The following is a 12,240-nucleotide window of genomic DNA, read 5'->3' as shown; positions in this document are numbered from 1 at the left end:
CCCCGGCCGCGCCCGCACCACTCACCTGCTCTCCAGGATCTCGGGGTCGGTGATGCGCGTGTTGGTCATGTGGCTGTGCACGCCGCTGCGCCCGTGCCAGCCGGGGCCCGCGCCCGCGCCGCCCGCCACCGTCTCGTAGTAGCCCATGTGGGCGTTGCCCAGGGTCACGTTGTTCATGCAGCCCTGGCAGGGGCGAACGGCATTTGCGCTACGCTGGAGGCATCCGAGACCCTCCCCGCCCGCGGCCCCAAGCGTGCCCACCCACCCGCCACACCTGGGAGGCGGCGCAGGCCCCAAAGGCCCCCAGGATGACGTCCACCACGCGCTGCGACGTGAGCACGTTGCCACCCACCACGGCCGCTTCGGGGGACGGATCCAGAATGCAGCCTCTGGGAATCACGACGCGCACTGGCGCCAGGCAGCCCTGAGGTGGGGGACGAGGGAGGGCAGCTCTCAGGGCGGTTGGGCAATAAACGTCGCCCTACCCCCGCACTCCTAGACCAGTCCGGTGTTGGGCCGACCCCGCCCCCAGGCTCGCTCAGGGACATAGCACGCGCCGCACACCTGGTTGAGCGGGATGTCGCGGCCCACCAGGCACCTCAGGCAGTAGATGAGGGCGGACAGCGTGATGGCCCGCGGAGCGTTGAGGTTGCCGAACACCTCAGGCCCCGTGCCGCTGAAGTCAAACACTGCGCTGCCCTGCCCACGGGGTGGGGGTGGGGGAGAGAGGTGGGTCAGCAGCAGCCCTGCGGCCACGCGTCAGGTGCCCATGGCCCCGTTGCTGCGGCCTGACCTGACTCAGGTTGATTTGCACGCGGAGCCGGATGGGGGAACCATCATCCATGTGGTCCTCTGCTGACACCTCCAGGGGCAGGCCTCGGGCCTGCCGGGAGGTTCCAAAGGCCCGCAGCATATCTCGCACAGCCAGCTCCGCGTTCGCCTGGCAGACAGGAAGTTCAGCGGCAGCCACGCTGCCTTCCAGGTGGGCGGGGGCTGCCCACCTCCCCGCCTGGCCGCCAGGGGGCAGGTACAGAGCTGCCCCCTGCTCCTGCACCCTAGGCCCACCTGAATGTGGCCCATGTAGGCCTGCACCACATCCAGGCCATACTGCCCGATGAGCTCTCCCACCAGCTGGATGCCCTTCTGGTTGGCGGCCACCTGGGCGCGGAGGTCCGACAGGTTGTCGTGCAAGTTCCTCGTGCCGCTGCAGCCGGGAATCTTGCCTGGGGCCTGCAGGGCCTCAGTTACCGCTGCATGGATGGGGTCACCGCTGAGCCACCCTCCACCCGGTCAGATGGGGGGCTGCGCTGCCCAGTGCCCTGATCCATACCTCCTACTCCTCTGCTGGGCACTATGGGGAGTTCCCCACGTTGGACCTTCCCTGGCCCCCCACAACCCTGCTGACACCCACCCCCGGCACCCCCAAACCCACAGCCTCCTGCCATCTGCTCAACCTTCTTCCCAAAGCCCAGCCCCCCAGGGCATCCTAGGCTTTTCCTGTGACCTCACAGGAACTGGAGGTGCCTGAGGAGGAGCAGGGGGGTCCTCTTACCTTTAACTCCTTCTGCCCCACTCCCTCCTGCCTTTTCTGGGCTTCCCTCCCCACTCCCAGGAGAAGAAACACTTCCCCTGACCCGCCCCAACTCATACTGCCCTCAGTCTGATGGCCCTCACTGGCCCCCTCTCAACCACTTTGCAAGAGCATCAGCTAGCTGTCTGGGCCTCCTGCCCCACCTCCAAACAAATTTGAACCAGGCCTCCGCCCCCTGGCGAGCCCCAGAGACCCAGGCAAGGACTCTCTCCCTAACCTAGGTTACAGTATTCTCTGAGGCTCCCTGGCCACTGCGTCTTCTGTCACGTGCCTGCACATATCCCTCCCATGATCCCTGCCCCCTGCCCCCACCACACACACTGACCAAGGGAATGACCAGGCCTGGGTCACTCTCTTTGTGTCCTCCACCCACGGCAGCCTGTGGCTCTGTCACCCCCCCCCCCCCCACCATCGCCCATGCTGCCTCCTCCCACTCCCAGATGCCTGCCTGGGCTCCTAGACACCTGCAGCCTCAGACCAGCTCTGTTTTCACTGCCCCTGTCCCTGGGCTTCTGTCCCAACTTCACTGCTCTGTGCCGACTCAGTGACACAGCCTCCCTCCACCTTCCGGCTGTCTGAACTTGATTTCTCATCTTCATCCCTAGATCCCATCAAATACCCACCTTGATCTCCAAAACAGTTGTCCCTACCTACCTCCACTTCTGCCCTGCTTGAGGGTCAGTATCAGTCAGCATAGCGGCAGCCGCCCCCTACCCCACTCCCCACTCCAAGCTTTCAACCCCCCATCTACTCTGCACATGGGCTGGGGGCTTTCATGGTGTAGGGCAGACCAGTGCAGGCCCAGGAAAGTTCTCCGCGAGTCTGCAGGCCCTGGCCCCCGTCCTCACTGCTCTGTAGCCCACAGACCCAGTGCAAACACAAGGCAGACACCACCGTGAGCAGCTGCTGACCTTGAAACAGCCCCTCTCCCTCCTGTGCCCAGTCCTGTGACTGTCCTGGCCAGCTCCCCACCCCCAAAACCATTGAGCCTTCCTGGGCCCAGAAGGAGTTCACCTCAGTGCCTCCGATCATCTCTGAAAGATGATCTGCTACCACTCTGGGGTCACTACGCGGCTCCCCCAGCCTCAAGGCAGGCCTCCGCCACTCGCTCGCTGCCACAGCGCCCCAATCGGCCTGGTCCACTGAACCCTCCCCCCACCTCGAGGTCACTCCAAGCCCACTCCCACTCACCCTCCTCTTGGAAGACTCCTCCCTGGACGAGTTTGAAAGACAGAAAGACGGCGCCCTCCTGCTGCAGTGTGGTGGAGTGGGGAGGCATGGAGCCCGGCGTGATGCCCCCAATGTCCGCATGGTGCCCACGGCTTGCCACGTAGAACACAGGCCGAGTCTGACCCGGCCAAAACACCTGGGGGTGGAGAGCGACCATGAGCTGTGCTAGCAGCCCGCGCCACCCCCACCCCCGGAGACACCCAGGCAGCGGCCTTCACCGGGGTGATGACGGTCAGGTCTGGCAGGTGGCTGCCCCCAGCGCTCGGGTGGTTGCTCAGCAGCACGTCACCAGGGTGGAGGTCGGCCCCCAGGTGCTGGATCTGAGACCAGAAGACGCTTGTGGAGGCGGCAGGGGCGGAGGCGAGGGGTGGGGTCAGGGAGACCGAGAGGTGGGCCGCCGAACCTGGAACTGTACGGTCTCCTGCATGGCGCCCAGGTGCACGGGGATGTGGGGGGCGTTGGACACCAGCCCCCCATCGGGCCCGAAGAGGGCACAGGAGAAGTCCAGACGCTCCTTGATGTTGGTGGAGATGGCTGTGCGCTGCAGGATGCGGCCCATCTGCTCTGGGGGCACAGAATGAGCGGGCACCCGCTGGCCCCGCCCCGCCCGCCCACCGGCGCGACACACCCCCAGAGGACGAAGAGGCAGGACTGCTGCCTTCTACACCCAGACCCAGGACCCGAAGGCGGTGGTGGCCCGGCGGACACAGCGAGGCTGCAGGTGGGCCCCGTATCTTGCCTGTGCGAGAGGTGCCCCCCCCGCCCTTCCTCCCCATCCCTGCTCAGGGCCTCACCAAGACCCCGGTACCCCGCCGTCCACTCTCCACCTTGCTTAGCACAGCAAGAAGTCGGTGCTGAGGCACAGGATTCGGGGCAAGCAAGCCCCAGCCGACCCCGCGTAGAAGAGCCCACGGGGCCGAGCCTCTTTCCGTCCACAGACAGGATGGTGATCTCAGGCCCCGTGACTGCTGGCGGGAGGTAGGTGCTCCCACTGCCCAAGGCCGGCTGGTGCGGTGGGGCTGGCCGTCCCAGGGCGGCCCTGTCGCCAGCGGGGACTCCACTTCTGCCCCTTCCCTGGGTCACACTTTGTCTCTCTCTGCACGGCCTGCCAGCCACGTGCCTGCACTAGCTCTGCCCAGGGAGCAGGGCCGTGGGGACCGGGCAGCCACTCACCAGCAATGCTCATGAAGCGGTGAGAGAAGATGGACAGGTGGATGGGGTCAAGCTGGGCGCCCACCAGGCTCGGGACTTCAGCCCCCACAGAGATGCGGATGTCCCCAGTATCAGTCACCTCTGCCTGGCAGCCGGGCTCCACCAGGATGGTGCTGAAGGCAGGGGCGCAAGAGGCTGGGGGCGCCGAGCCAGACCCCCCCTCCCGTCCCAAATAGGGACCCCACGTCCCCAGGCTGGGGGACACCCAACCATAATGGGACGCCGGAGTCCTTTCTGTTCCTGTAGCCTCGGGCCAGAGAGCCCCTGCAGGGCCCCTGAGCTCACCCAGGCCCCGGCAACTGTACCCACCATGGCCCCTCCCTGGCCAGGCTTCAGCCCACCTGTTGCTGTCGATGATGAGGCAGGGCCCCTGAAGCTTGTGCCCATAGGCCAGCTCTCCCAGCAGGTACACAGGGGTCTCCTGGTAGCCCCCCTCAAAGTAGCACTGGGTCATCTGAGGAGGGCGTGGGATGAGTGAGGTTCCTAGGTGCAGCCCCTCCCTGCCTCTCCCCCTCCACACCCGTCCCCTTGTCCCTGCGGGTGCGGGTGGGCAGGCCGAGGCAGAGCCACCCACCTTGTCTATGCGGGGAGGCCCGGTCTGAGCTCTGGGAACATCCTCGAGGCGAAGGCCGCTGCGGCCAGTGCCCCTCACACGCACGTCGTCCACCACCACCGGCCGGTCGGGGATGACGAAGCCAAACTCTCTCATGTACCTGCACGTCCGCCGGCCCCGAGAAAACGATCAGGGCCGGGCCGGTAGGCCACCCGCCAGGGCTCCCGGGACACAGAGCTCGCATACCTCTCCACAAAGGCGGCCCCAAAGTCGCCAGCACGGGGCGAGCGGGCAGCGGCCGGGTGCCGGTGGGCAGACACCATGAGGGCACAGTCTGTGCCCTGATAGCGCAGATGCAGGAAGCTCTCGGTGCTGATCTGGGACCTGCAGCAGCGGGGCGGGTGGGCCACTCACACACGGTGCCCCGGGGACTCCCGTCCCGCGTCCGCCAGCCCTCCCGGACCGCGCCACCCGGCACGTCGGGCAGGAAGGCCAACTAGGGGGTGGCTGGGATGCTGCCAGCCCCCTGCCTGGCCCAGCTCCCCCCTCCACTGCCCCCTGTGAGCCCCACCTGGGAAAGCCCTGGGCCCGCAGGGCGTCCACACACTGCTCCTCCAGGCGGCTCAGCCTCTGGTCCAGCTGCACAAAGGTCTCAGGTGCGTAGGGCAAGGAACACGGCTCCTGTGCCTCGTGCACCACGTCCGCCAGGGCCAGCCCCAGCGCTGACAGCAGCCCGCTGTGCCTACGTAGACGGGGGGCCTCGGCTACGTGGGGGTGCCTCCCAAAGCCAGCCCCCCACCCCCGGCAGGCGCACCACTCCCAGACGTACCTGTGAACGTGCACAGTGTCCATGCCCAGGGCTCGGGCAATGGCGCACGCATGCTGCCCGCCAGCTCCCCCAAAGCAAGCCAGCACGTGGGCCGAGGGGTCGTGGCCTCTTGCCTGGGAAGCCAGAGGGGGTCGGTGGCGCGCCCTGCCCTGTCTGGCCCCCCACCCCTCACCCTGATGGGGTTGCCTGAGTGGGAGGTGAGGGGGTGGGGGGCAGGGCAGGCGAAGGCGAGGGCAAAGGCGGGCATACCTGCGTGAGTGCGCGGATGGGCCGGCACATGGCCTCGTTGGCCACACGCACGAACCCCATGGCTACCTCCTCCAGGCTCAGCGGGGAGGCCGGGCAAGGCCCGTTGGTCAGGAAGCTGTTGACCTCAGCGGCCACAGCCTCCAGGGCCTTTCGGGAGGCCTCAGAGGACAGTGGCTGGCCCTCTCCCGGCCCAAAAATGCAGGGGAAGGAGGCAGGCAGTAGGCGACCCAGAACCAGATTGGCATCCGTCACCGTCACGGGGCCCCCTGGGAGGTGTGCAGGGTGTGGGGGTTGGGGGCTGGGCAGCAGGGTCAGGGCTGAAGGGCGGCGGGGTGGGGGTGGGGGGGCGGAGGTAGGCCTGGGCAGCATGGGAAGGGGCCTGGCGGGGCAGGTACCAGCTCTTACCTTTGCGGTAGCAGGCGGGGCCAGGATGGGCTCCTGCAGACTCAGGCCCCACCACAAAGAGGCCGGACCTTTGGGGCAGGGAGGACGGGACTTAGAGGTGGGTTGGGAGGCAGGGCTGGGGGCGGGGGGCAGGGGAGTGCCCAACCCAGGTGCAGGGGCTGACCTGAAGAAGAGGCGGGAGCCCCCACCAGCTGCCACTGTGTTGATGTCCAGCTGAGGGGCCTGGAGGGTGACACCAGCCGTGCTGGCCTCAAAGACATGCTCAAACTCCCCAGCGTAGCGGCTCACGTCGGTGGATGTGCCTGGAGGAGAGAGAGGTGGGAGGAGTCACCGCACAGACCTGGACGCCCGGCGTTGCTCAGCCCCGGGGCCGCGGTGGAGACTCCCCCTGACCCCACCCGTCCGGCCTCCGTACCTCCCATGTCAAAGCCGATGACGGGCTGGCCGCCTTCCACCCGGTAGGTGGTGGCCGAGTAGCCAACCACACCCCCAGCAGGGCCAGAGAGCACAGCCCGGGAGCCGCTGAAGGACTCCATGGGCTCCAGGCCACCATCGGAGCGCATGAACAGCACCTGCACGTCCTGTGGGAGAGCGGCAGCCAGTAAGGGGCCCGGGCAGGCAGGGGTGGGGCGGGCGGAGCAGGCCGGCAGGGGGCCTCACCTTGAGCTGGCCCTGGAAGCCACGGCGGAAACCCTGCACGTAACGCTGGATGGTGGGGGTAAGGTAGGCGTCGGCACAGGCCGTGTGCCCCCGAGGCACGATGCGCACCATGGGCATGGTGTCCGAGGACAGAGACACGTGGGTGAAGCCCAGCTCCCGGGCCAGTGCGCCCACCTGCTGCTCATGCTGGGCCCACCTGTAATGACAACCCCACGGCGCTTCGCCTCTTGCCCACAGCCTCCGGCCCACCGCCCAGAGCCCCGGCCAAGCCACGCTCACGTGTAGGAGTGCATGAGCACCACGGCCAGGCTGCGGACACCTCGGGACAGGAGTCCCTCCAGCTTCCCACGCAGAGCCCCAAGGTCCACAGGCTGCTGCACCTCCAGCAGGTCCCCCGTGCGGCCTGCCAGGAGGCCCGTTACCATCCGTCAAAGGCCCACCCTGCTGCCCCCGTGCCCCCAGCCCTGAGGCACCCGCACCTTTGACAGGTGTCCCTGCACCTGGCTCCCCGCGATACAGCACCACGCGCTCGTCCACCTCCAGCACCTCTTCGTACAGCACCTCAGGCATGGGCACGGCCTGGGGACAGGCAGAGGCTCAGAGGACACCCAGGCCCGAGGGTCCTTGTTGGGGTCCTGCGCGGGTGGGGCAGTGCGGGCGAGGGGATGTGTCCCGGCAGTCCAGGCCATAGGCCCAGGAGACACAGACGGGGCCAGCCCCAGCAAGGCCCCCCCACCCCCAAGGAGTGGCTCTCTGCCCCCAGGCACCTGAGTGCAGCCAACTGCCACCCCCGCAAGGGCAGCTCCCTGGAGGAGCCCAGCAGTAGGGGTGGGGGTAGGGGAGTGGGAGAGTGGAGGTGGCTCCTACCCCTCACCCCGAACAGTATGTCTTGGGGTGCTCCACACCCAGGATCCAGGACAGGGCATGGTGACAGACAGGAACAAGACATTGTGACCACTCTGAGGGCTTGGGGGACAGAGTGCCTGCTAGGAGTGTCTGGAACCTTCTCTCCGCCTATAAGCTGCTAGCCTGGGGCCAACACTGACCCTTCCGAGGGCTGCCCTCCCGAGGGGCCAAGGCATCCCTGGGAAACCATGAGCTGCACGACGCAGCCACCAGCTGGAGTGGGTGCGCTCACCAGGTCAAAGAGGTCCTCTCGGGCCTGGGTGCCCACGTGCAGCAGGTCTCGGAAGCCACGCGTCACCAGCAGCGCCACCCGCTCCCCCCGCCGCTCCAGCAACGCGTTGGTGGCCACCGTGGTGCCCATGCGGATGCTGGCAATGCGGCTGGTGTCCAGCGGCTGGTCCCGCGGCAACAGCACGCCTCCTTCCTGGGAACCACAGGGTCCAGTGTCAGGCCCCGGTCCCAGGTCCCTCCCCAGCCCACCCCTCTGCCCTGCCCTGGCCACCTGCTCCAGGATGCGGCGGATGCCCTCAGTAGGGGCGTCTGCATAGTTGGCGGGGTCCTCTGAGAGCAGCTTCAAGACCCTCACTTGCCCCCCGGGGCACTGGGCAAAGACATCTGTGAAGGTGCCTCCACGGTCGATGGCGAAATGGAAACGCCCCTCGGGGCTGCCCATGGTGACAGGGCTGGAGTCCAGCACTGACTCTGCAGCCGGCAGTCCTGGGAGAACTGGACAGAGACAGCAGATCAGGCGACAGGCCCGGGGGTCACCCGCGGCTTGGTAGCCTTGGGCAGAGCCGGGCTGAGGAGAGCAAGGGCGGGGGGGGGGGGGGGGGGGGGGGGGGGGGGGAGGGCGGGGGTCGGAGGAGGCGCCCGGGGCCGAGCCCGGGGCTGCAGGCCCAGCTCAGAGCGCCGCCTGAGGCGCGGCCGCAGCCGGGCAGGTGGGGGCGCCAGACCTAACGCCCCCCGTTACCCGGTTCTCAGGGCCCCGGCTTGCGGCGCAAATCCCCGGACCCGCCAGAGGCGGAGGTGCCCCGGGGAGCCCACGGGCTGGTGGGTCTGGGCTCCTATAGCACGAGGAGGCACGGGGGCTGGGGGCAGGTGACTTCCCCAGTCGCTCGACCTTGGGGCCCAGGCCGAGTGGGACAGGGGGCACGGGGCGGGGCCTGCGCCGGGGAGGGGGCGGGGCTCGCGGCCGGGTGGGGGGCGGGGGCGGGGAGGCGGGGAGAAGCGGGGCGCTGGAGGGTCCGGGTGCGGGGCCCACCTGGCGGGTCGGCTCCCAGGCGCTCGCGGTCCGCTCGGGCCGCGCTCCCTCCCGGCCCTGCCCGCCGCACCCCACCCCCCCCCCCCCCCGCCCGGAAGCGGGGCCCGCCCCCTGCCCGACCGGTCCCGCCGCCCACGGCCCTCCGGGTTGCGTCAGGCTCGGCTCGCCGGGAGCCGCCTCCCTCCTCCGCCGGGAGCCACGCCGGGGGACCGCGGGGCGCGGGGCCGAGCTGGGGCAGGGGCGGCTCCGTGCTGGCGCGTCCCCGGCCGCCGGCCACCTCGGTTCAGCTGGCCACTCGAGGTGCCCCGGGGAAGGCGGAGCAGGCCACCCTCCGAAGAAGTAAGAGCCCAGACGAGCTCGGACTGCGCCCTGGCGCGGGGCAGTCACGCCGCCGTGAGGGACGGGGCTGGGGAGGGGGGTCGTGGAGGGGCCGCGGGCAAGGGCCCCTCCGCAGCCGTCAACCCCGCTGCTGCCCGCCCAGGGCCAGCCTTGCCACAGCCCAGGCTGGGCACCCCGGGACCCTCACAACATCAGGGCCGATGTCCCCAGAAGCCGTGGCCGGTGCCCTGAAGATGAGGCGAAGCGTGCCCCACCCTGGCCTGTCTCCCCACGGGCAGAAGGTGTCCAGGCTCGGAGTGGACACCAACCGTGCAGGGCCTGGAGCAGGCCGTTTAGAGCTCCCAGGGGTCAATAGTGGGGATGGGGCGAGGGGGGAGACCCAAGCAGAGGGAACAGCGGGTGAAGGGGGCTTCACCCAAGGTGCCAGGCCAGATGGCCAGACAGGCAGGGGCACCCACCCACGCGCCCCAGACTTCCCCCTCCCCTGGGAGCCTTGCTGGCGCTGGAGGCCTGCTTGGTCCCTGGAGGTGAGAGCGAGGTGGGGCCGCACCCCGGGCAGCAGCGGGGGCTCCCTTCTGACCAGCGCCTCTGCAGCCTCTGTGCACGTGGTGGGGGGTGAGGGGTTTGGAAAGAACTGCACCAAGAAAGACACAAGAGACTCAGCGACTCAGGGCAGTGGCAGTGTCTGTGGCCTCCGACCCCACCTCACGCCTTCTGACGGTGGCCCGTGGCCTCTCCCACCAGCGCAGGCTCCCGTCGGTCTCTCCCTACCTCCAGCCCTGCTTGGACCTAGGACTTGAGCTGCCCTGCGCGCGTGCCCAGATGACTGTGCCCCCGGCGGCAGGTGCCAGCCAAGGTACTGACCCCAGACCCCCACCCCCTTGACCTCCCTGTCACCTTCCCCATCCCTCACGTCCAGCTGGATGCCTAGACCGTCACTGTGGCCACCGCACAGGAACTTCTACCCTCCCCGGCTCTGAGCTAACCACAAGATGGCGGTCGGCGGCCCCACTCCAGGCAGGACCCCCGCCTGCAGCCCCCACCGTGTCTCCATTCACGCCTCCACAGCAGGTGCATCCAGCCCACTCTTCCCCATCACTGGGTGACTGTCCCACCTGCCCGTCTCCGCCAACTCCCCCACGTGGCGTCTTCGTCCTGATGCTCAGCTGAGAGTCCATCCGGAGAGGCTTCCCACAACCCAGCCACACCACCACCCCTGGGGTGCGTACTCAGCCAGGCTGCCTGTGGTCTCAGCCAGGCCTCCTCACTGCATCAGCCTGGCCGCCCCCACGCCCGTCTTCAGCCCACGGCTGGTGACCCTCAGCGCCCAACCGTGTCTTCTAGAGGCCCCGCCCCCACGCCCCTCCAGCAGCACCGCAAGCGCTCTGCTCCTCAGGGTGCACGTCCGTGGAAGGGCCCCCTGCCACCTCCACTAGCCTCCAGGCTCACAAATCACATCAGGCAAGACCAGAGAAGCCCCCTGAGCCGCCCCAGTGCCCAGGCCTCTGGCCTCCCTGTGCGTCCACCCGTTCCCCACTTCTGTCTCTGGGAAGCCCCTTCTGCATGGGGTCCTGACCCGCCTCACCGACTCCCTCCTGCCAGCCTCCTTTACCGCATCTTCTTGGCGCGTGTGTCCTGAGAAGTTCCCCTCTGCTCTGCCCTGAACTGTGTCCTGCCTAACTTCCTGTACTGAAGCCTACCGGACCTTAGGGGGGTGACAAAGTCATGAGGATGGGTCCCAATGATGGCATTAGTGCCCTTATAACAAGAGACGGAAGGGGTTGTCTCCAGAATGTGAGGACACAGCCGGACAGTGGCCAACTCTCAGCCAGCAAGAGAGCCTCGCCAAGAACCGTGCCGGCACCCTGATCTCTGACTTCCAGCCTCCAGAACTGTGGGAAGTGGATTGTTGAAGTCGTCAGCCTGTGGTGTTTTGATGGAGCAGCCCACACTCCCTGAACCGCCTCTCCAGAGACCATTCTCTGCCTGTTAACATCTCCAGGCTCTCAGAAGCAGGGACGGGACACTGTGCCAGGACTGACATGGCCCACACGCTCCCTGGCCACTTGTATCTCCCGGTGGATCTGCACAGCCAGAGGCTTCCGGGAAGCGTGGTGCCTGTCCCGATGAGAGCTGGGGTCCCCTCAGCCTGCCCGTGCCAGGGGGAGCGCCCCAGTTGCACTGCTCAAACCCTAGGAACTGCCTTCAAGTGCCACTTTCCCACCAGCACGCCCAACCCGCCCAAGTATATCCAGAGCCCCCGGCACTGTTCACTCCCCCTTCCAGCCAAGCCTGTGATTTCTCACCAGGAGAACGACCCCGACCTAGAAGACCCTCCTGGTCCTCATCTGCTCTCCACTCCACCAACGCTGGCCTTAGCACTGTGCCTCAACACACTCGACCCGCTGCCACCTCAGGGCCTTTGCACGGACCATTCCCTCAGCTCTACCCCAGCCTTGTGGCTCCTTCACTTTGGTCCAGTCCTGCTCCAATGTTACTTTCTCGGAGATGTTACTTTCTCCCCGCTGCCTTCCTAAAGAGGCCCCGGCCCCCGTATCACTCCTCAGCACCTTCTGCACCTGACGAGCCATCGCCCCACGGGAGCAGGGACCCCTGCCCCCCCTGCCCCCGCCGCTTTCCCCTGTCTTGGCACAAGCTTGAATGAGTGAAGCCTCGTGGGCATCTGAGAAGAGCCCCCGCGGGCCCTGGCGCTCCTCACCTCTTTCGGCATCCTTGAACTTGATGGTTCTGCGCCGGGGCAGCCGGGGGCTGGTGGCCACCTCGGCCAGGAGCCCGGAGCCACAGAAGCCCAGGCCTCTGCCCCGGGTCTGGAGCACCAGCTTCAGCTCCTGGTTCTCCTGGATGAGCTGCACAAGCCGTCGCAACTCTTCATTCTCCTGGGCCAGCCGCTGGATCTCCCGCCGCAGACCCTCGTAGCTGCTGAGGGGGGACATGCCCGGCAGCAGGGGGGGCAGCTGCCAGCAGCTGTCACCTGGCCAGGAGTA

General features: G+C 67.7%; 1 protein-coding gene across 18 annotated transcripts in view; it reads right to left on the bottom strand.

Annotated features, from left to right (window-relative positions):
- Positions 1–12,240, bottom strand: part of OPLAH (5-oxoprolinase, ATP-hydrolysing) — a 21,716-nt gene extending 9,476 nt beyond the window's left edge. For 16 of the 18 annotated variants that reach the window (XM_027063641.2, XM_053208031.1, XM_053208034.1 and 13 more), the window contains exons 1-24: positions 11,955–12,240; positions 8,138–8,361; positions 7,868–8,059; positions 7,209–7,308; positions 7,009–7,132; positions 6,730–6,925; positions 6,485–6,650; positions 6,233–6,371; positions 6,070–6,137; positions 5,665–5,930; positions 5,416–5,528; positions 5,158–5,328; positions 4,833–4,970; positions 4,608–4,746; positions 4,375–4,487; positions 3,995–4,146; positions 3,225–3,385; positions 3,040–3,141; positions 2,783–2,957; positions 1,066–1,250; positions 794–940; positions 565–699; positions 275–424; positions 26–183 (exon numbers count right to left, since the gene is read on the bottom strand). In XM_027063641.2, coding sequence (XP_026919442.2) covers positions 26–183; positions 275–424; positions 565–699; positions 794–940; positions 1,066–1,250; positions 2,783–2,957; positions 3,040–3,141; positions 3,225–3,385; positions 3,995–4,146; positions 4,375–4,487; positions 4,608–4,746; positions 4,833–4,970; positions 5,158–5,328; positions 5,416–5,528; positions 5,665–5,930; positions 6,070–6,137; positions 6,233–6,371; positions 6,485–6,650; positions 6,730–6,925; positions 7,009–7,132; positions 7,209–7,308; positions 7,868–8,059; positions 8,138–8,361; positions 11,955–12,189 — 3,749 coding nt within the window. In that variant the 5' untranslated portion in view covers positions 12,190–12,240. Of the gene's footprint in view, positions 1–25; positions 184–274; positions 425–564; positions 700–793; positions 941–1,065; positions 1,251–2,782; positions 2,958–3,039; positions 3,142–3,224; positions 3,386–3,994; positions 4,147–4,374; positions 4,488–4,607; positions 4,747–4,832; positions 4,971–5,157; positions 5,329–5,415; positions 5,529–5,664; positions 5,931–6,069; positions 6,138–6,232; positions 6,372–6,484; positions 6,651–6,729; positions 6,926–7,008; positions 7,133–7,208; positions 7,309–7,867; positions 8,060–8,137; positions 8,362–8,605; positions 8,771–8,896; positions 9,024–11,954 lie in introns of those variants that run through there. The other 2 variants (XM_027063642.2, XM_027063643.2) reach the window with 2 other exon arrangements.

The sequence above is a fragment of the Acinonyx jubatus genome, chromosome F2, assembly GCF_027475565.1.
Source record: "Acinonyx jubatus isolate Ajub_Pintada_27869175 chromosome F2, VMU_Ajub_asm_v1.0, whole genome shotgun sequence".
Taxonomy (NCBI): domain Eukaryota; kingdom Metazoa; phylum Chordata; class Mammalia; order Carnivora; family Felidae; genus Acinonyx; species Acinonyx jubatus.
This window is presented reverse-complemented; position numbering and strand designations above follow the sequence as displayed.